Genomic DNA, 23,409 nt, shown 5'->3' with positions numbered 1-23,409 from the left:
CCCCTCATGCTCATTATTCCCAACCCTCCAAAAAGGGAAGCTTCTTTGCATTTTGATCTCTAAAGATTTGCTATAAAGAGTCCTTGGAACCAATGGAAGTTCCTCCCGTAAGTCTACAGCTGAAGCCAACCTAACAGTGTACCACCGAACTCTTACATTCAACAAGTATTCATATACTCTAAGGCCATTCCTTTCTCTGCTCCTGCTCCACCCCAAACATTGAGTACTTATTTTTGACCTCTAGATGGAAGTTTACATGTAGATTCAAAACATCTACACTACTTTACCAATAACTTCTCCGGGCTGCTCTAATCTCTCTCCCCTGGAGAGGCCATGGAGCTGGAACAAACCTCAAAATATTTTCCAGTGTATTCCAGCTCTCCCATCCCCACCCACACTCTCCTGGGACCAGTTAAATCTCTTTCATTAATAAAGACCTCCTCCCCAGAAGGCTTTCCTTGCTAGCTTTTGGAGTTCCATCTGGGCTACAGAGAATTTTACCAATGCTGGCCAGGTAAGCAGGCTCTCAATCACTTTCTGCTAATAAGAAAGTACGCAAGAGGGCCAGCTGTGAAGGTGAAGCAGTCACTTCTATCAAATGCATTCAGTTAGTTCCACAATCCGTTTAAGCAAACACAGATGGAAAAATCTAATGATGATTTAATACACCCTGAGCTCCTGATCCCAAGATCTACTGGGTTTTGCCAACATCCTTGACACACTCACAGATCTCAGAAAAAGAGTAGACTTTGTCTTTTGCATTGATCCATCTAGGTTTCTTACAGATCTAAAATTGGACTCAGAGATTCTTCTCTCCCTAAATGAGCCAGGGGACTCATTATTTGCTCATTCCTCATATGTCTCTGAATCCATCTTAATTTTCACATCTCTCAGCTGGACATGTCTGCACACTCTACTGCCAGGGCTCCTCCGCCTTTTTCCCAAAACACAGGGAAGGAGGAAAAGGGGTGGGGACAGGACAACCCCAGAGCCAGCTAAAGAGATGGTGGCCAACAAGGCTGCTGGGCAGCAGAAGCTGCAGGCATGACCAAGACTTCCCAGAATCCTGCTTTGGTCTTTGAGCCCCTTCAGCCTACCCGATCTTCCCCACACACTGCTGTCTCCTGTGAAATCAGCCAGAGCCCACCGAAAGGGAAGACTATCATGTGTCTCCTAGTAACAGGCCCTCAACAAATATCTGCTAAATTGAACTGAGTGGAATTCATTCACAGGTCGCATCCCTACTTAGCATCCATCAAACCAGAATGATCTAACTTCCTCACTGTGTCACTAGGTGCTATTTGATTATGATTATCAGTTTGAGGATATCAGACAGTATATTTTATCCTATAATAATTGTTATAACAACTATCATTTAGTGAGCACTTACCATGTATTAGGCTCTTTGCTAAGTGCTTTATAATCATTAACTCATTTAAACGTCCCAATAGTGGCTGTTCCAATATTGCTACATTGGAACAGCTTAGGGGTACTGTCTGACTAGAAAGGGGTGGTGGAATGGCTTCCAATGAAGTTAATGGCATAGGCCTTTTTACATAAAATTGAGGAAATACCAATCACCTATATGAAACCACGGAGGTATTGCTGATAAAAAATTATATGGAAGCCAAAATACCCCTCCACCCCAATCACCCCTTATACATACTGAGGTTTTCAGCAGTTGGAAAACTTGCCTAAAACTCATAGCTAATGTAGGCTCAGACCACAGCTCAAGTCTGTCTGCCTCCAAGCTGTAAATGTATAGTTGCTCAGTCATACTCAGAAGAAGTAAAAATTTATGGACTTCTTTAAAAGAAAGACTTACTGTTGTTATTGCTTTTTAAGCCTAAGGTCAGGGGCGCCTGAGTGGCTCAGTCAGTTAAGTGTCTGCCTTCAGCTTGGGTCATGATCTCCAGGTCCTGGGATCAAGTCCCACATTGGGCTCCCTGCTCAGCGGGGAGTCTGCTTCTCCTTCTGCCTACAGCTCCCCCTACTAGTGCTCTCTATCTCTCTGTCAAATAAATAAACAAAATCTTTTTTAAAAAGACTAAGGTCAGAAAAGAATGTGAAAGTTTTTACAAGAGATGAAATGAGGTATTCCTGCTGAATTTCTGGAGAGCCTTTCATGGAGAATAATGTTCTAGGCCCAGTGAAAAGGAGGTCCCATTTGAAATCAAAATGTCAATCTCACACGGTATGCTCTCCTATAAGAAAAGCCTAGAAGAAGATATTCCAGGGAAAAGACATTCCCTGACATAGGGAATGCCCAGTGTCATCTGAGAAGGGAGACAGGACAGCAGGATGGCATGGTGACTGGGGTCAGCTAGACCTGAATTCAAATCCTACCTCTCACTTTCCAGTTTTGGGACACTGGACAAGACACTTAGCTTCTCTAAGCCTCAAATTCATCACCTTTGAAAATAAGCAAAATCCAGGGGCACCTGGGTGGCTCAGTCATTTAGCGTCTGCCTTCGGCTCAGGTCATGATCCCAGGGTCCTGGGATCGAGCCCCGCATCGGGCTCCCTGCTCTGCTGGGAGCCTGCTTCTTCTTCTCCCACTCCCCTTGCTTGTGGTTTCCTCTCTTGCTGGCTGTCTCTCTCTGTCAAATAAATAAATAAATAAAATCTCTAAACAAAAAAATAAGCAAAACCCAGGGCACCTGGGTGGCTCAGTCATAATGGGTCGGCCTTCAGCTCAGGTCATGATCCCAGGGTCCTGGGATCGCCCTGCATTGAGCTCTCTGCTCAACAGGGAGCCTGCTTCTCCTGCTCCCTCTGCCTGCTGCTCCCCCTGCTTGTGCTCTGTCAAATAAATAAATAAATAAAACCTTTAAAAAAAATATAAGCAAATTCCTTCTGTATATAATTATGGGAATTAACAGGCTAATTCATTCATTCAGCAATGACTTGTTAAGCATCCATATATACCAGGCCCTAGACCTCGCAATGAAATTATGTATGTAAATAGCTTTCCTCTGTATCTAGCATACTAATAAATACTCAATAGGTGGTGACTATTACTAGTCTATCTCTCCTCATGAAAAGAAAAAGAATGTACACAAATACAGTAATACTGCATTACATTCCATGACCCATTACTGCATAGTCTTGGATCAAATATACTCCCAAAAGGCCAAGCATAATGGAGTAAAATGTAAACATACATTCTGAATACAAAACAGGATGGATACTGTCCACAATCAGCCAGAATGAGGGAACAGAGGGAAAAAAGAATCTGGATGCTTGCTCAATACTTCCTGCCCTTCCCACATGAGATGCCAGGGCCACCACCAACACCAACACTTCTCAGCTGTTCTGTCCTTGGCCAGAGTGATGGAGGAGCTAGCTATAGGGCCAGGTCTGACTGTGCTGGCTGCTTTGGCAGCTCCAGCAGGATAGGAAGAAAGAGGAATTTGGTGGGGGTATGAATAGATCTGTCCTACTATAGCAAACACACCTCATCAGGCTGGTCCAAGTCCTTCAAGTGCAGATCTTGAATGAGGTACTCCACGATGCGTACATTAATGCTCTGAGCTGCAAAGTGGAAGGCATTCATTCCATCCTGAAGACAGCCAGGGCAGGGGATATAATTACACAGTGATCTTAGGACTTCCCCATCCTGCACTGGGGCAGTGAGAACGATGTCCAGGTATGACCCACATACCTATCTGATTCTTGGCCCTCTGGTCTGCTCCGGCTCTAATGAGCATGAGCAAGATCTCGAGACTTCCACACCAGGCTGCAAGGTGAATTACTGTCAAGCCGTGCTTCCCCAAGAAGAGAAAAGAAAAGCATCTATCACGGGAATGAGCCACAACACACTATCTCAGTCAACAAAGGCCAAGTTAATATTCAATTGTTGAAAATTAACAAATAGGGAAAAATTTAATATACAGCAAAAGTGATACTTCAATTCTATGGGGAAAAGAAATACGGTTAATAAGTGGTACAGGCACAACTGGTTCTCCACAGGGGAAAAAAGTAAAATTAAATCCTATATCATACTATACACGCACAAAGAGCACACAAAAATATTAGAAGAAAAGCTAGACTGTAAGGTACAGTGCCTTGATCCATAAGTTATAAATGGAAAGAATGAAGATCAAGTCAAGAAACAAATGATAGATTTTTTAAAAATGTATTTTAATAAAGATAAATGGTTACTTATTCTAATACATGAAGCCTCTTACAAATCAACAAAAAGAAGGCAATTAAACCAATTGAAAAAGTGGACCAAAAAAAGGTGCACTCTTAAGGTTTTAGTGGAAATGAACCATTATGGTTTCAGCAATCTGGCAATAGCTTTTGAAATTTTCAATTCAATCAACAATCCCACTACTAGTAATCTATCCCTTGAAAATGAGTTTTAGGACCTAATATTACTTAAACAAGGATATTAATTGTAACCCTTAAAGATGAGAACAAGGTAAATGTCTATGAATATAAGAATGCTGAGAAAATTAGGGCACAGTCATATCACATCAAGCAGCCATTACAAATAATGAGTTAGAGCTATAAAAACCGAGTTGGAGAGATTTCCATGAGGTAGCTGTTAAATGTGAAAAATAAGATGCAGAAAAAAATATAAGTCATGTGTGTATATGTGTATCTATGTCTGTCTAAGGTGGGCACATAGGTAGATAGATGCCCGATTCCAATATAGATATGACTATATGAGCATGAACCAAAGTGCAGAAATAAACACACATACTCCGCATTGTTAAATGTAGTTACTGGAGAAGGGGTAGGAGGACAAAAAAGAAAAACAAAGGAGACTGAGGTTATAAAAAGAAACCTGTTTATATATAAATCATTTGAAATATTCTCTCTATATAAAATTACATAGGTGTGCTTGTGCACGCACATGTGCATCAAATAGGCTGACAGAGACTCGATCAGGACCTACCGATCGTTAGGGATGCTGTGGGCAGTTAGACTTGTAGCATGAATAAGCAGGAGAAAAGTGTGAAAGGAAACAGCCAGCAGTTAACAGTGGCTGTCTCAGGAAGGTGGAATTGGAGGGGGCTAAACTAGGAAAGCTGGGCCTTGTATCCTAGTCCCCAAGTTAGAGAAGTAATATTGAGCAGACATGAGTGTCATCTGTGGAGTCAAAAGAAACTGACCTCCAATCTGGCTCTTGTACTTTCAAGTCCTGTGTTCTCGTTAACACTCAGCCTCAGGTTCCTGATCTGTAAGTTCATCTGTCTGCTTTTCTGTTTCCTCTTATCTCTGTCATAAAAGCATCCATTGCTCTGTTAAAGTGCCTTCCAAAAAGTAAGCCTTCTCAGCACATCTTATTTGCATCTCCTAATATTTGTAACCCAAGAAACCGGTTTGTTAGATATATACAATATGACCAAATCAACAAGGAAGGAAAGTCTGTGGGGGGCACTTTTATTTGCCTTTTGGCATTTACTTTGACTGCCCTAGAAACTGCATTTATGTATTCTCTTCTTCTCAGGAAAGTACAGATATAGAGAAATGAAAAGGAAGTCCCAGATTAATGAGGTGTAATTCTAAATCAGTGGTTCTCAACTGAGGGGAAAATTTTGCCCCCAGAGGACATTTGGAGATGTCTGGAGATACTTTTGATTGCTGGGGCTAAGTGGAGATATTGGCATTTAGTGGGTAGAAGCCAGAGATACTACAAAACATCCTATAATCCCAAACAGCCCCCTCAACAAAAAAATCATTTGACCAAAATGTCATAGGGCCACTGTTGATAAACCCTGCTTTAAATGTACATACTCTATAAAATTTACATTTCAGCTGCCACACCACCCAGTGAGTTAGTCTCCTTAAGTCTATTTATATATTTACAATTCCAATGTGCAGAAAATGCTCACCAATTTCTATACTTTTTCCCAAGGACTAATCATGTTCTTCAAGAAATATGCCCTAGAAAGAACGAATTCTCAACATTTGCTGCAATATGGACGGCACTGGAGGAGATAATGCTAATAAGTCAAGCAGAGAAAGACAACTATCATATGATTTCTCTCATCTATGGAACACAAGAACTAGGATGATCGGTAGGGGAAGAAAGGGATAAAGAAGGGGGGGTAATCAGAAGGGGGAATGAAACATGAGAGACTATGGACTATGAGAAACAAACTGGGGCCTCAGAGGGGAGGCGGGTGGGGGAATCGGATAGACCGGTGATGGGTAGTAAGGAGGGCATGTATTGCATGGTGCACTGGGTGTTATACGCAACTAATGAAACATCGAGCTTTACATCGGAAGCCGGGGATGTACTGTATGGTGACTAACATAATATAATAAAAAATCATTAAAAGAAAAGAAAAGAAATGTGCCCTAAAAACAATTACACTCCTTAATTACTCTTCTCCACAAACTAACAATCTCTATTCGGAAATACTAAATCCAGTTTCACAAATGGTCAAAAAAGAGGTCAGAAATATTTTTGATAGAAGATAAATCACACTTTGATAGATGCTCTATTTTTTCCTAAGAGGTCATTCCTAATTTCAAAGCAGGCAACACTGAAAGATTTTAAACACTAATCATAAAATCCAAGAGTCAGGAATTCAAACTGCCAACAGCAGGAAACTGTGAAGCCATATATTCCAAGTGAAGCCAACATTCCTCAGAGGCAAAGAATCACTGTTCACAGATGTTAATTCCCTCACAAAAAATGTTCATAAAACTATGTCTTGTGACATGAAACTGACATGCCTAGGACAGGCTGTGAGCATGTGTCATGGTTCTACAGAATACACTCTCATATACTCACAGTTCTACAGAATGCTCTGTAAAGCGTAAAAGGCTCACAGTCAGGGATGATCTGTCCCTATCACCAGTGTGGTCCTAAGGTCAGTAGCTTCCCCTGAGAAGCACATGCACTGGAGTACCTACCCAGAGATAAGAAGCTCTGAGAGCTGATGCCTGTCATTACCCTCTATGCACCGCCTGCTCTCCTCCTGGGATCCCTGATTCATGTCTGGAGCAAGAGCCTCCATTTAACAACTGTTCCCAAAATTCAGAGATGCCACCGACTTTGAACCTGGAGCTCTCAGCTCCCGGGCCATGCATTTGATCCTTAGCTTGCAATACCTTGAAAGATACCTTCTGTTGATGGTCTTGGTCCTTGCTCCTTTAATAGACTGTACACCCTCAAAGCAGGATTGTATCTCATGCCAGTGCTTCCTGACACAACCACCTGGGGATCTTGTTAAGTCACAGAGTCTGATTCAGGAGGTCTGAGGTGGGGTCTGGGATTTTGCATGTCAAGCTCCCAGGTAATGCCAGTGTTTCTGGCCTCAGGACGACACTTTGAGTAATAAGAACATAAATGCTGTTAAATCCCCAGTAGTTGGCATTGAGACTTACCCACAGCAGGCAATGAATAAATACTGATGGTGAAGGGGTTCAATTTTTGGCTCTTTGCAAACAGGTGTTAGAACTTAGAAGACAGATCTGCCAAGTCAAACTCAGGGCTCATGACCCAGATAAAGAAAGTTTGACCAAACACAGCATTGCTTGAATTATAAAAAGCATTTTATTAGTTATGTTTTAATGCCACTGTGAATAATTAAGTTAGTTATAGAAATATTAAACTTAGTGAGACTTTCAAGGTGGAGTACAGAGATACATCTGGAACATAAATACACACACACACACACACACACACACACACACACACACGATACTGTATTTCCCACCTGACAGCATTTCACAAGGACAAGCTACAAAAAAGCTGATGTAAGCTTCCAAATGTATGTTTGGAAAAGCCTCAAAGAGAATAAGGTGGTAGAACATCTCTTCATCACTTCAGGAACAACTGACTTATACCCTGACAGAAACCAGTAGTGTATTTAATATATTAGAAACATGGCGATCCTCAGACATGCTGTTTAAAAGAAAAGATGCTATCAACCTGGGCAATGGATGCGTAAGTGTTTATTGTACAATTCTTTCCAATTCTTCTTTGTATGTTAAAGATTTGGGATAGGATGAAGTACACTGTCTCTCTCACCAAATGCGACTAAAATCTCCAGACAGAATGCATGGAGTAGCTGTTTGAGGACTCTGAGAAGTAAATGGTAACAGGTAGATTGGGAAGTAAACCAAAACTCCAAATATAAACAAAAAGGGTTTCCTGATTTGGTTTCTGTTTTTTTCCTTCCATACCTTCCAGCCTGAACTCAAGACCATGTAAGTCACAGAAGTGTGCTTTGGGCAGAGAAAGAACTCCAAGAGAAGCCCTCTCTTTCTGGTCTAAGGAGCAGAAGGGGGCCCCTACAGGACAGACAAAGTAGGGGAAATACTGTTTCTTTATTCTCTTCTGGCCCTGTCCCAGGCACGCCTCACTCCCAAAGCTGGAACCCTGTGGTAGAAGGGGTAGCAACAGCACTAACTGGGCAAGCACCTAAAACTGACAGAGAAATCCTCTCAGACCAAAGGAACTGTGGTCAGAAGAGTGGATGGATTGGGGACCCATGCTGCTTATTTTCCACCCTCAGTCCCAGAGGCAGACCTAATGGTGGGAAGCACACAGCCGAGCTCAGAAACCACACCCTTGACTTTCTAGCCGGAACACCAGGAAAAGGGGAAGTGGGGCCCTGGAGCTGGGGGATGCGGGGGTGATGATGCTGGAGAGGTGGAAGCTCGAGAGAATGAGCGCATGAAGCTGTGTGTGTGGCCTCATCCCTATCTGCACCTGGACCAGACCCTACACAGCATGACAAAGGCCTGGAATGCTGACCTATGGGGCAAACCACTGCCCAGATCTCAGACCAGCCCTGGATGGTGCACCCGTGGGGAAGAGCACTGCAAAAGTGTTGAAAACTGAAGTGACACTGGTGTCAAATGGTGAAGAAACTGGTCAATTCTATGCAAGAAAAAAAAGAACCTTGACCTATTCCTCATACTTTATACTTAAAGTACTCAAAATGGCTATAGATCTAAAGGTAAAACACACAACTCTAAAAATTTTACAAGGAAAATATGAGAAAATCTCCATGACAAGTTAGGCAAGTCATTCTTAGATATAACACAACACCCAGATTCATTTTTAAAATGCAGGTAAGTTGCACTTCATCAAAATTTAAAACTTTCGCTCTGTTAAAAGATAAGCTACAGAGTATGAGAAAATATTTGCAAATCACAGATATAACAAAAGACTTGTATCCGGAATATATAAAGAACTCTCAAAACTCAACGGTAAGAAAACAAACAACCTTATTAAAAAAAATGCTCAAAAGATTTGAATAGACACATCACCAAAGAAAATATACAAATGGTAAATAACACAAGAAAGCTGCTGGAAATCCTTAGCCATTAAAAAAAATGAAAATTAAAATCACAATGAGATGCCAATACATATGCATTAGAAAGGCAAACATTGAGGAGCAAACATGAAAGCTACAAGAGCCCATGAGGATGTGGGACAAATGGAGTTCTGTTACACTGCTGCTGGGAATGCAAGGCACAGCCACTAAAGAAAACAGTCTGGCAGCTTCTTGTATACAGCTTACTATACCACCCAGTAATCTCACTCCTAGGGCTTCATACTAAAGAAAAGAAAACATGCCTACATAAAACCGGTACACAAATGTTGATAGCACCTTTATTTGTTTTGTTGTTGTTGTTTGTGAAAAAATTTACATTTAGATTTAGCCAGCCGGACTCAATTTAGATAACCCCAATTTTGTTGGCAACATCCAAAGCACCATCGTCAGGAGCCAGCTGAACATATGCCTTCTTCTCTCCATCGGGCCTGATCAAGGTGTTGACCTTGGCCCTGTCAATATCATAGAGCTTCTTCACAGCCTGTTTGATCTGGTGCTTGTTGGTCTTGACATCCACAAGGAACACAAGTGTGTTGTTGTCTTCTGTTTTCTTCATGCCTGACTCAGTAGTCAGGGGGAACCTGATGATGGCATAGTGGTCAGGTCAAGCCTGTTTCTCCTGGGGGCACTCTTCCGAGGATATTTGGACTGCCTTTGGAGATGCAGTGTCATGGGCCATCAGATGGTAGGTCATGTGCTGATCATCTTTTGTTTGTGACTGTGGATGCCTTTCAGCACTGCTTTCTTGACCTTCAAACTCTTTGCTTTGGCTTCACCTTTGGGAGGGGGAGGGGCTTCCTTCTTAGCCCTTGGCACCATCTTCATGAAAGTCATAGCAGCTTTATTTGTAATAGTCAAAAATTGGAAACAACTCTAACGTCCTTAACAGGTGAATGCATAAATAAACCTGTGGCACATCTATATACTGAAATACTATTCAGCAATAAAAAGGGAGGAATTAGTGATGCATATGAGTGAATCTCAGAGAGATTCAGCTGAGTGAAAGAAGCCAGTGTCAAAAGGTCATGTTACATGATATCATTTATGCAGCATTCTCAAAAAGGCAAATTATGGAGATGGGGAAGAGGTCAGTGGTTTCCAGGGTGGGTAAGGGTTTGACTACAAAGATGCAGCATGAGGAAATTTTCTGGGTGATGCAACTGTTCTGTATTTTTATTATGGTGGTGACTCCATGAATCTATACATGCGTTAAAATTCATAGAAATGTATACCAAAAAGAAAGAAAATTGTATGGTTGATTTAAAAATTAAAAAGTTACTATATCAGGGTTTCAATGTCAAAATAAGAAGAGACTGCTGGCAATCAGGTCTTTTTTTTTTTTTAAGATTTTATTTATTTATTTGACAGAGAGAGAGGCAGAAAGAGAGGGAACACAAGCAGGGGGAGTGGAAGAGGGAGAATCAGGCTTCCCGCTGAGCAGGGAGCCCAACGCGGGGCTCGATCCCAGAACGCTGGGATCATGACCCGAGCCGAAGGCAGACGCTTAACGACTGAGCCACCCAGGCACCCCTGGCAATCAGGTCTATTACCAAATCATCTTTTGCAGGCTAACTAACATTGCAAAATAATCAAATAACAATTTCCAGACCCAAACAACATGTTAAGTACCATAACCATAATACAACTTATTACCCTCACAAAATTGGGGTGCTTTTGGTGCCAATTTTTAGTAAGGGGTACTGCTTCATTCTGATTCTATTACATGTCAATCAACTTGCCCACCAATCTCAGAGGAATAAAATAGAGAAGGATGTGCCCCACTGGTAAAACAAATTCATCATTATCATGTCTAGGCCATGTCTACACCAAAAAAAACAAAAACAAAAACAAAAACACACCAATAAGATGACCAACTGATTTGATCTGACTTCATTCACTCATCTTTCAAAGATTTACTAAGCACAATCTAAACCCAGGCCCTGGAAGAATGAAAGTGAAGCAGTGCAGGGCTTTATCTTCCAATGAGTCAATCCAGACAGAAAATAGAACAGCTGTGTGAAAACCTTCTGAACACTTTACGTTCAACGGCCCATTTGATTGACTAAGAACCAGGAGCCACGGTCCATAGGATTCTAAAAACCAAGGCCATCATCTTTCATTCCCACTGGAGATGATGAATGTGATATTGGGTAGATCTAGCCCAAGTGATTTTCTTGCACCATGGTAAAGTAGTAAGTGAAGTTGGGAAAAGTAGGGAGAAAATCCTTGGGGTGGGTTTTGATATCAAGGCAGACAAATAGTTAAGCTGCTTTGGGGGTAACAGCATGGTCTCTGGAACCAGGTAAACCATGTTCAAAGCCTGCCTTCACCCCTTCTTAGATGTAATTCTTTGGGCAAGATATTTAACTTCTCTGTGTTAGGCTCGTCATATGAAAACTGTGTATTTTTAGTAACACTTTTCTTGCAAGGTTGGGAGACAAGATTGGGCACTAAATATCAAAGTCCTAACACTGGTGCCCAGGACATAGTATGTACTTAATAAGCTTTATTAGAGTTCACACAGCAAAGTCAAGACTTAACGTCCCTGAGGCCAGTTAGCTTCTGTCCTCCATGTCCCAAATTATACTATAGGCAACCACCTTATTGTTACAAATGCACATTACTGGCCATAAGGTCAATATGAGAAAATAAGCAAAAGCCTAAGTCCTACAGGTAATGGGTAAACAATTTAGTTACCAAATACACCCTAAAGAGATCTTTCCAAAGTGAAAACTGAATTTGGAAATATTCTGTGTATTTGTGAAGAAAAGTTAACTGAAGTGCCAGACTTTCCCCATATACTGGTTATGCTCCAATCCATTCTACCAAATGAAGATGAGCTTACCTTATCAGCAATATCCACTCTTGCCTTGTGATTAAGTAAGAAATCCACCACAGATAAATGATTTGCCCCCACTGCAAAATGCAGGGCTGTGCAGTTCATCTGAGGAAACATAATTTGTGTTTTCAGTCATCTAATTGACATTTAGCCTCTTTTTGATTCCTGTGCCTTAAACAGCCATAATTTTATATCATATGTTTATATGTGTATGGCATAATCTGTGATTGATTATAACAGTGTAATGGATTTCCATTAAAAAGTAAAAGTTGCAGGGGCGCCTGGGTGGCTCAGTTAAGCATCTGACTTCAGCTCAGGTCATGATCTCAGGGTCCAGGGATCGAGCCCCGCATCAGGCTCTGTGTTCAGCAAGGAGTCTGCTTGTCCCTCTCCCTCTCTCTCTCTGCCCCTTTACCTGCACTTGCTTTCTCTCTCACTCAAATAAATAAAATCTTTAAAACTAAATAAATAAAAAGTAATAGTTGTATTTTCTCCCATATGTAATTATTAACAATAGTAATTTTTTTCTGCTTAGAATATATTGATAATGCAAAACAAAAATTTTCCTAGATGTTCAACCTGTATATGGTCTTTCTTCTGTAATTTTTTGTGCTGTTGATTTTACTGAAACAAACTGCTTCAGAATGAAAGAAAGAAAGAAAGAAAGAAAGAAAGAAAGAAAGAAAGAAAAAAGAAAAGAGAAGAGAATGATGTAGACACAGAAAAAGAAAGCTATGACTATCTGTTACTTCAAAGGAAAGCCAACAAGGTGCTCCTGGGATGTCCAGAGACAGTTCACTGTGTTTCAGACAAGAGATGTTTTGCTTATAAGTAAAATATATGTCAGATTTCCCATATTCTAGATACTGTTTTTGCTTCCAGAGAAGGTACCTGCACGTGGATTTCCTCCTTTGTTTCAAATAAATAATTTATTGCAAAAATTAAATCTCTGATATCCTTGGTAGCAAAACCGATAATAAACTGAAGTGTGACAAAACGTAAGTTACCCTGATATTGTCTGCAATTTAGAGCTGTGTTCTGGTATGTCAAGCCAAAATAGCATCTAAGATAATTCAATAAAACCACTTATATATATATTTTCATTTCTATCAAAGGAACTCTGCAAGGTTCCTTAAAGTTACTTAAGGTTACTCATGCAAGTAACCATGTCAATAATTTGCTGTAAATGGAACTAAAAGAGATATCATTAGAAAGTATAATACAATTCATTGAGAGTTGATGATATCTTGCCACAGTGACCATAGGTTAAAATGCCCTAATTGTGCCCTAAATGATGCTTCATTTAGCATTAAATCTCTCTAAAGACTTTAACATAAAAATACAGTTTAAAATATCAGAAAGTCTTGGGGTGCCTGAGTGGCTCAGTTGGTTAAGCATCTGCCTTCAGCTTGGGTCATGATCTCAGGGTCCTGGGATTGAGCCCCACGTGGAGCTCTCTGCTCAGTGGGGTCTGCTTCTTCCTCTCTCTCTCCCTCTATGCATTCTCTCTCTCTCAAATAAATAAATAAAATATTTTTAAAAATAAAATATCAGAAAGTTTTATGTGAAAAAATTTTAAATTATTATAAAAGTACATTAGAGAATCTATTTCCTGCTATTTGGAAAAATGATTATTGCTTTACTTATTCAACAATTTATCTAGATATTATTTTCAAAACCCCTGCTTACTTGTTTCTTTTTACTCCCTTCCTTCCTGATTCCTTTCCTTTTTGTTTCTGCTTTTGTTTGGTTTGTAAAATTGTTATGCTGCAAAATTTTGCTATTTTCTACCCTTTCTAGGATACCTATGGATAGTGAATACTATATATAACCATAACACATCAGACATACACATGCATACAACAGACACATAGATTACCATATACATGCAAACATATACCTCTCACATATACACATGCACAACCAGTAAACATCCTTCCACTGCATATGATGCATGACTTCAATTCGTATGACCTCACTGTCTGGGACAGATCTATGTGTTGTGGAACGTAAAGTCTACATTCTTTAGGGAGCCCTCTTTAAAGCACTGTCAAAAAGCTGAACTGATGGCAATTAAACTTTCTTTACTTTTTTAGATTTTACAAAACCATATAAGCATGAGAATACATTGCTAGAGCCCTCTCCAGTGCCTTGGAAGGGGTCTGTACAAGTAGGGACACTAAAGCTTATCCTTCATTTAGCATTAAATCCACCTCTGCTACCCCATCCTGGATCCACTGCACAGATTGCCCTAAGCAATTAACACAGCCCCAAACCTGTCCACTTTGATAAACCTTGCCCTGAAAAGCTGTCAGGAAATCTCTACAAAATCAAGCAGTTGGAAATTCATACTTCTAGTGGTAGACTTCTCTCCTAAACCCAGGCACTTGAAGAACAATAAAGTAGGAGCCAGGTTTTAGAAAAGGCCCAACATGCAAAGGCACTATATTTCAAAAGTGATAAAATACAAACCCACACTCCTTTGGATTTTTAAATTTGGAGGGCAAACAACAAAGGACATCCCTGGAGAAAAAGCTGTGACGAAACCATGAAGCAAAATATGTTCTGCCTTTCCAGAATGTGTGAGGCCAGTGATCCACAGGCTGCAATCCAGGATCAAGTCCAGGCCCATAACCTTCCCATTGGCTTTACTGCCCACACACAGACTTTGCACAGATGCACATAGTGACTGTATATTTCCCCTCTGATAAGATAAATTAAAACACCCAAAACTTACTCCTCTGCTTGATTCCACATTTAGCTTATACATTCTGGAATTACCAGCAACAGAGCTCTCCTTCACCTCATTCAGCACAATCATTTTCATTTTTATTACTATTTGAGTTGGACTGTATAAATCCAAACCACCTTTAGAGCACTCACTTGTCACATCTGTGACTTCTACTCACATTGTTCACAGCATTAATGTTAACCTCCTTTTCTAACAGCTTCTCCGTAAGATTGAAATTATTGCTTTTCGCAGCATTCTGGAAGCTTCTCTCGTTTGGCAGTACTGAAAGCAAGCAAGCAAGCAAGCATGGCTGAAGGAATTTAAGGGGGATGAAGAAAAAAAAAAGCAAACCTCATGTGGCAAACCTGGTAACTTTAAAAACTTGATACAACAGCCTTGAGCCTTTCACATTCTGCCAATCTGGACATAGGAACTCTGCATCAATATTTTACAGAGCTGTATTATCAAGATTCCGCTTTGCGCTCACAATGCAAATGTTTTCACACCCTTAAAAATATTCCTGGTCCCAAACAAAACATCATTTCCAAGGACCACCCTGAAGTCAGCAATGTAGTATCTGCCTCTAGGAGGTCGGAGGGTGGCCATGGACTTTCTGGGTTTTTTTTTTAATAAAATGTCTGTATAAGATTAGACAGGCAGGAGCCCAAATGCTCCATACAAGTTTACAGAGATAAAATTGTTGTCTGCAGAAACTGCTGGAGATGCCAGGCCAGCAGAAACAAATCATTTAAATGTAGCAAATCACATAAACATACACAAAGGCTAAAAGGGATGAACATGTTTTATTTTCATTTATATAAAAAGAGATAGAAGTAGATTCATACCTACTATAAACATTACATATTAAAACACATACACACATTTCCGTGGCAGGGTTTATTAACTAGCCTAGAAAAAGATTTCGGGATTTATTGAGTTTTTTTAATATGCAGGGGAACTGGGGGGCTTTTAGGGGACAACCCCAATATTGGGGGATAAAGTCAGAACTGGAATGATCTGAAATCAACTAGAGACCATCTCTAAAAAGAAAGCCCTCTAAGAGAGGTTTTGTGGATGTGCTGCCAAGTAGTTTCCCAATAACAACAACAACAACAACACAATCTGCCAAAGACTCTAGAATACTATCAAGTCTAATCAAAGACCAAGAGTATCTTCATGGGAGAAATATACATTCATTCTTTCTATCACCTGGATCCCCCTCTTGCCTTCTCCTGTGGTTCCCACTCTAAATGACCTCAACATCCACACAGATGACAAATCCCTGGCCTCCCAGTTCTCTGACTCCCTCATGCAGAATAATCTTCGTTCCACCTGGTCTCAGCCACCCAATTTCAGGGTCATACTCTTGACATCGCTATCAAAAACTACATTACCTCTGACATCTTTAAGAATCCCGCCGTCTGACCACCACCTCATCCATCCAACTCAAGTGCTCTAGTTCTCCCAGTCCTGAAATTCTGCAACCTCATCAAGTCCTCCAATCTACTGTTCTTATCAGCTTTTCCTATTATTCATCCCTTATCCCCTTACTCCACCCCTCACCCAGTTTAGATCCACGTCTGTCTGAAATCGCTTCTATACAAACACCTTTACCTCCCTTGCCACTCTCTCCTCGTCAGCCCAGCTGGCATAATCCTAATTCTGAGACTAAACCCAGCTGCTATGTGTTCCATTTCTGCACCTGAACAGCTGAAGAGTACTGGAGAGAAACACACAACTGTGCTATGGGAGACAAGGCTAGTGCTCATCCATATCTGGTTCTCCCCCTGTATCTGAATACATGGATATGTACACATCCCAGTCTGGGTGCACTGAAGGTCAGGTCTGTCCCCCTGGATTGAAAGCCAAAATGATGGTATGTTACTTGGGATAGAGTTGGTGAAAAACTCCTGTGTCACCTTCCAGGTGCTCTCTTCCTGTTTTATCAACCCTGGAAGCCATGTGTTTAAATGCTGCAATGCTGTGGATGGACTGTAATCCCTCAAAATTTACATGTTGAAGTTCTAACCCCCAGTACCTCAAAATGTGACTATATTTGGTGATAGGGTCTTTTAGGAAGTAATTAAAATGAGGTCATTAGGGTGGGCTCTAATCCAATATCAGTGGTGTCCTTAGAGGAAATTTGGATACAGATATGACACATGAAAGACCACATGGAGACACTGGGAGGAGATGGCCATCAAAAACCCAAGAAAAGAGGTCTAAGGGGAAACTAATTCTGCTAACACCTTGATCTAGGATTTCTAGACTCAAAAACTGAGACATATCTTTTTGTTTAAGCCACCCAGCTTACTTTATTACAGCATCCCTAGCAAACTAATGCAAAGGGTCACACGATGGCAGTGCCTCAATCGGCTCGGTACTGGGAGACAAATATTCATGGGCCTCTTATGTTTCTGTACATGTTTTTTTTTTCTTTTTTAAAGATTTTATTTATTTGACAGATCATTTCTAAATCATTTCTAATTTCTTGAAAACCACAAACTATCCAAATTTATTCAAGATTATATAGATAACCTGAATAATACTATAACTAATAAAGGAATGGAATTTGTAATTTAAAATAATTTAAAAAGAAATCTTCATGCCCTTAAAAAACATTCTCGATGTGCATTTTTAAAAAAGAAGAAAGAAATCCTCATGCCCAGATAGTTTCACTAGTGAATTCTACCCAACATATAAAGAATAACACCAAATCTATACCATCTCTTCCATAACAGACAAGAGGAAAAACTTCCCAACTCATTTTATGAGATCAGCATTTCCTTCATTCTAGAACCAAAGACATTGTAAGAATAGAAAACTACAAATCAATATCCCTCATCAACATAGATCAGAACTCCTCGAATAACATTATCAAATCAAATCCAGTGATACATAAAAAGTATAACACACCAAGTGAGGTTTATCCTGAGAATACAAGACTAGTTCACTATTTGAAAACCAAGCAATGTAATCTACCATACAAGTAGCCTAAAGAAGAAAAACTACATGATCAATTGATAACATTTTAACATTTAAAAAAATTCAACATCCATTTATGACTAAAAACAAAAACAAAAACCCCTCCAGCAAAGTGGGAATAGAAGGGAACTTCCTCAACCTGATAAAGAACATGTACAAAAACCTGACAGCTAACATTATACTTAATCCAATGCTTCCTTTGCTCAGGAACAAACGGAAGTGTCCACTCTCACTCTTCTAAACATTGTGCTGGAAGCCAGTACAGTATAGCAGTAAAATAAATTAAAAGGCGTACAGATTGGCAAGAAATCAAAGTGTCTCTAGTCTAGTTGCAAGCAATTTGATTATCTCCAGATAAAAACCCAAAGGAATGTACAAAACAGCTACAGAACTAATAAATGAGTTTAGCAAAGTTGTAGGATACGATGACAACACATGAAAATCAATCATATTTCTATATACTGGCATCAACAAAGAGAAACCAAAATTTTGGTTGAAACAGGATGTCCAAACAAAAAAATTTGAACCTTGATGTAAACTTCATACCTTATATACAAATTAACTCAAAACAGATCACAGATGTAAATGTAAAACATAAACCTATAAACCTTTTAGAAGAAAACACAGGAGCTGGGGTTAGGCTATGTGGCCGCCACAGCAATTACCACTACCTTAAAAGATCTTCCTCACTTATTCGCTCACTTGTTTTACCATCTTTCAACCCTCCACCCAAACGAGAACGTGGACAGTCATGCTCTGTCTGCATATTCACACCTAAAATACGTCTAGTAAACCGTAAACTCTTGAGAATATTTCTAGATGAATGAACGGACGGATGGATGAACTAACTGAACAGTGCTAAGGAACTGGTGCTGTTAACTGCCTTGAAATCATTCTCAACTTTCGAAGACTCTTTAACAATGTCCCTCAGTTTATGCTCTAAGTTCATTCTCAAAGAGGCACAGAAGACCCATCCCATGCTTTAAAAACCTAAGCACAGAAAGAAGAAGTGATTCAAAGTCACACTGCAAATCACTGCGTGAGTCAGAATAGAGGAGATAACACCACCTGAAACTCTTTTCCTTATTTGCAATAGGGCTTAATCATTTCTTCAAAAACCCTCTTCCTTAAACTGAAAGAGTAGCTCCTTCCTTCCAACCACAGTACAGGTTTCACCTGAAATAAAACAGCCTGAGTCAACCTCCTGGAACTCACAGAGCTCGTGGCCCGCCTCCGCCACCGCCGCCTCCTCCTCTCGAGGCCCCTCCCGCTTCGGAACCCAGGGTCGGCCCGCCGCACCCCTTAGGTCTACCCGAAGGCCCTTCACGGCCGCGGCCGCCCGGCGACCCGGGATGCTCGGGGCGGGGTCCGTGTGTGCCCGGCGCCCGCAGAAAGCGGGAAGGCACGGCGGGGCCGCGGCCTCTTCCCTGCGGCGTCCCGTCAGCTGGCCCAGGTTCTCCTGCCCCGCCCAGCTCAGCCGCCTGGGAGGGACCACCTGCAGGTGTGGCCTGTGCGGTCTTAGGATCTCATTTCGCCTGAAGGAAAGCGCTCTGAGAGAACGCCCAGCTCACACTTGAGTTCTTCGTACAACTTTGAGAAATGTCGAGACTGGATTTATAACCACCACTATGAGAACTTCAATATTAAATCATTTCTAAATGGGCTTCCAGAATGTTCTTTTGAATAAAGTAAGACTCTCAAATTCCTCTCTGAAGGTGTAAACCTTGGTATCCCATTTTATTTTTTAAAGATTTTGTTTCAGAGAGAGAGAGAGAGCATGAGTGCGGGAGGGGTGGAGGAAGAGGGAGACCATCTTAAGCAGACGCCCCAAAAAGCGTGAGACCCAGGTGGGGCTCGATCTCAGGATCCTGAGATCATGACCGCAGCCAAAACCAAGTCAGATGCTTACAGACTGAGCCACCCAGGCTCCCCGTTGATATCTCATTTTAACCCAGCCATAACCTATTGGACTCCCCATCCTAGGAATTATTTTCTTCTTAGTGGTTCATGAAACAAAAAATTGATTAAATACAGGATTCTAGGCAACCATGTGCCTAGCTAAAATTCTAATACTATTAAAAAGTAGAATATTGAAGGACAATCAGGACTCTGCCCTGAATCCACCACACCCAAGCACAGTGGGTTTGATGCATTACAAAACAAAACGAAGTAAAACTATGGCACATCTCACACCAGTGGATGGTTTCAGAGGTCAAATAGGAAGGTTAGCACATTCTAGGAGTGAAAAAAAAATTAAGTCCTCATAAAACAGAACTAGATTTGACTCTAGAACTGACTCACCCTTTTACACACACACACACACACACACGCACGCGCATAAGAATATTAGAAGAGCATTGTCTATAAAAATGCACAAAATGGTTTAAAGAGAAATAAACTAATGAAAGCTGAGAAATGGGTTGGATGAGATTAGGCAACTGATGAGGACTTGACAAAAGGAATGAAAAGAAGTGGACATTTTCAAGAGGTCCTACAAGGGTAGGCAGAATTCAATAGACAAGGGTTCAGCATAAGCTGTGTGTGTATACACACATATATAACGTATGTATATCTATGTATATACACACATACAATGTATATCTATGTATATACACACATACAATGTATGTATATCTATGTATATACACACATACAATGTATGTATTTCTATGTATATGAATGCATTACGAGTTTGAAATCATAAAAAACTTAAGAGACTGGGTTAGAAGGGTTAACATTATTTGCCTCTGAATTTTCTTCTCTCTGAGCAACAATTAGGAAATAAGACTTGTCATTAAAAAAAAACCTGTCATAAATTACTTCACATTTGTAAGGAGAACAGTTCAATATTATGGTTTCCTTAACAAATGGAGTTATGTTTCTAATACTCACCATAATAAATATGAGTTTTTCTTGAACTGTTAATCCAACTGTTTCGCTTTGTATTACAAACAAAGTGATTATCCCTTAATTATACAATAAAAGGACAGTTTTTGCTCCAGGGAAATAAACACCATTTCTCTGTGAAGTTCATTAAAATCTTACCAGCATCAGGTATGTTCAAATGTAGTACTACTTTTCAAAATGAAACATTACTTTAAAAAATAAATCACTCTAGGCACCAAGTACAGTTTTGCAAAATGGAATATTTCCTCAGAAAGCATTTTTTTAGCCTTAGGTTAAACAGTACTTTTTGGAGCCTTCTTCCAAATACTTCCAAGCCACCCAAAAGGCCATAATAATAAAATGTATAAAGCAAGCCATTATCCAATAAAGGGAAAGAAATGCAATTCCTTCTTTCTGGAAGGCCCATCCCTTCAGACCCAGCTTGAGTGCAGCCACCTACATCAGCCACCACCTTTTCTCCCCAGAGAAAGACAGTAAGATAGTAATAGACACCACTCTTTGGTTACATATGATTTATTCATTTATAGGTCATCAAATAATAGTAACATTAAGTGCCAGGCCATATACTTCACACTAGAATTCAGAGATCAGTGAAAGACAGCCCAGGATCTCTAGCAGCATGCAATCTAGTGGGACAAGACTGCAGCAAAGCCATAGCTCAGAATGTTTCACTGTCTCATAGAGAAATAGGAGCACAAAGAAGTGACTGAACAGTTTTCCCAGAGGGCAGGGACCCTCTCCTGAAGGTGGCCCCTGGGCTGAGTTGAAAGATGAATAGTTGTATATGGTGGGAGAGAGAGCAAAGTTGTGTATGGTGGGAGAGACAGTGCATGTCCAGGAAGCACATTCTGCACAGAGGGAGCAACCATGCACCATACCGGAAGGGAGAAATAGTTTGGTCTATTCAGTAAACTATAAGCTATGCAGTGTGTGAGCTGACTGGCCTTGAATGCCAAGCCTGTGTTTGGCATGTATCATGGATAATGGTATGTGGGTGCTGGCTTGTATTGGCTTGCAAAAGCAGATTGTTAAATTTTCAGGACTTTTGTGAACTGGCTTTTTATTATGATTTCAGTCACATATGAACAAGAGTATATAAAATATATATATGTACAGTTTAAAGAATATTTTTAAGGTAAACCTTTATACTGTCAACCACCTAAGAAATAGAACACTGTCAGCATCCCAGGAGCTCTGTGTACCATTCCCCAATCACATTTCCCTATCTCCCCACAGAGGAAATCATCGTAACTTTTGAGACAATAACATACTTGCTTTTCTTAATAATCTTATTTATACGGATAAATCCTTAAAATAACAGCTTTAACTGTTTTGAACTTTATGTAAATGTATTCATGCTGATGGCATACTATGACTTGTCATCTATGACTTACTTTACTCCAGATTGTTCATGATACTCATCTACTTTCTTTTTTTAAAAGATTTTATTTATTTGAGAGAGAGAGAGAGTGAGAGCGCATGAGTGGGGCAAGGGGCAGAGGGAGCAGGACGAGCAGACTCCCCGCTGAGCAGGGAGCCTGATATGAGGCTCCATCCCAGGACCCTGAGATCACGACCTGAGCCAAAGTCAGATGCTTAACTGACTGAGCCCCCGAGTAGATATTCCTCTACTTTCTGATTAGCTATTTCCTTCATTTTTACCACTGTGTAGAATTCTATTGCTTGAATATACATGAATATACAATGGTAGAATTAAATTTACATTTATTTCCCATGTTTTGCTATTATAATGCTGCTAGGAGCATTCTTGTACATACTTCCTAAGGATCATGTTCAGTAGTTTTTCCAAGACATTGTATCAGGGCTCTGGAAGGGAAAAAAATTATATTTTGAGATAAGTTTTAAAAAAGGACCATTTACAAAGATGTGGGGAAACACAAAAGATACTGTAGCACCCCAAAACTAATAAGAGCTAAGGCTCTGTTGCCACCCCTCAGCTGAAGGGGTGAGGGAAGGAAAGGATAATCAGAACCTGAAGAGAAGGGGCACCTGGCTGGCTCAGTTGGAGGAGTGTACAACTCTTGATCTCAGGGTCGTGAGTTGGAGCCCAACATTGGGAGCCCAACATTGCACACTTTGATTACTTAAATAAATAAAGCGTAAAAAAAACAAAAACCAAAAAACTAGAGAGAGGAGAGAACACAGTATAAAAACCTTGTGACTTTTGGGGCACCTGGGTGGCACAGCGGTTAAGCGTCTGCCTTCGGCTCAGGGCGTGATCCCAGAGTTATGGGATCGAGCCCCACATCAGGCTCCTCCGCTGGGAGCCTGCTTCTTCCTCTCCCACTCCCCCTGCTTGTGTTCCCTCTCTCGCTGGCTGTCTCTATCTCTGTCAAATAAATAAATAAAATCTTTANCCTTGTGACTTTTGGTCAAGGACCCTAACCAAGGACCCTAACCAGCTCTAGATGATCATATAATAAGGTACATGTGGGAATAAATACCCAACTTCTTCTTTTCTCCCTGAAATCTGTAGTGGTCCCCCCATTGCCATGGCCCCTTACTGGACATAAAGCAGGGTCAAGGGTCAAGAGTAAATCTGGAGGGGCGCCTGGGTGGCACAGCGGTTAAGCGTCTGCCTTCGGCTCAGGGCGTGATCCCGGCGTTATGGGATC

General features: G+C 40.6%; 1 protein-coding gene and 1 pseudogene across 1 annotated transcript in view; both read right to left on the bottom strand.

Annotated features, from left to right (window-relative positions):
* Window positions 1-23,409, bottom strand: part of ANKDD1B (ankyrin repeat and death domain containing 1B) — a 55,844-nt gene that overhangs the window by 31,561 nt on the left and 874 nt on the right. The window contains 5 exon segments of the mRNA XM_034655641.1: window positions 3,458-3,562; window positions 3,657-3,767; window positions 12,157-12,255; window positions 15,060-15,163; window positions 19,082-19,432. Coding sequence (XP_034511532.1) covers window positions 3,458-3,562; window positions 3,657-3,767; window positions 12,157-12,255; window positions 15,060-15,163; window positions 19,082-19,432 — 770 coding nt within the window.
* On the bottom strand, window positions 9,567-10,431 carry LOC109489308 (annotated as a pseudogene).

This window comes from Ailuropoda melanoleuca, chromosome 3, assembly GCF_002007445.2.
Source record: "Ailuropoda melanoleuca isolate Jingjing chromosome 3, ASM200744v2, whole genome shotgun sequence".
Lineage (NCBI taxonomy): Eukaryota > Metazoa > Chordata > Mammalia > Carnivora > Ursidae > Ailuropoda > Ailuropoda melanoleuca.
Note: the sequence above shows the minus strand (reverse complement) of the source record. Positions and strands in the feature narration are given on the sequence as shown.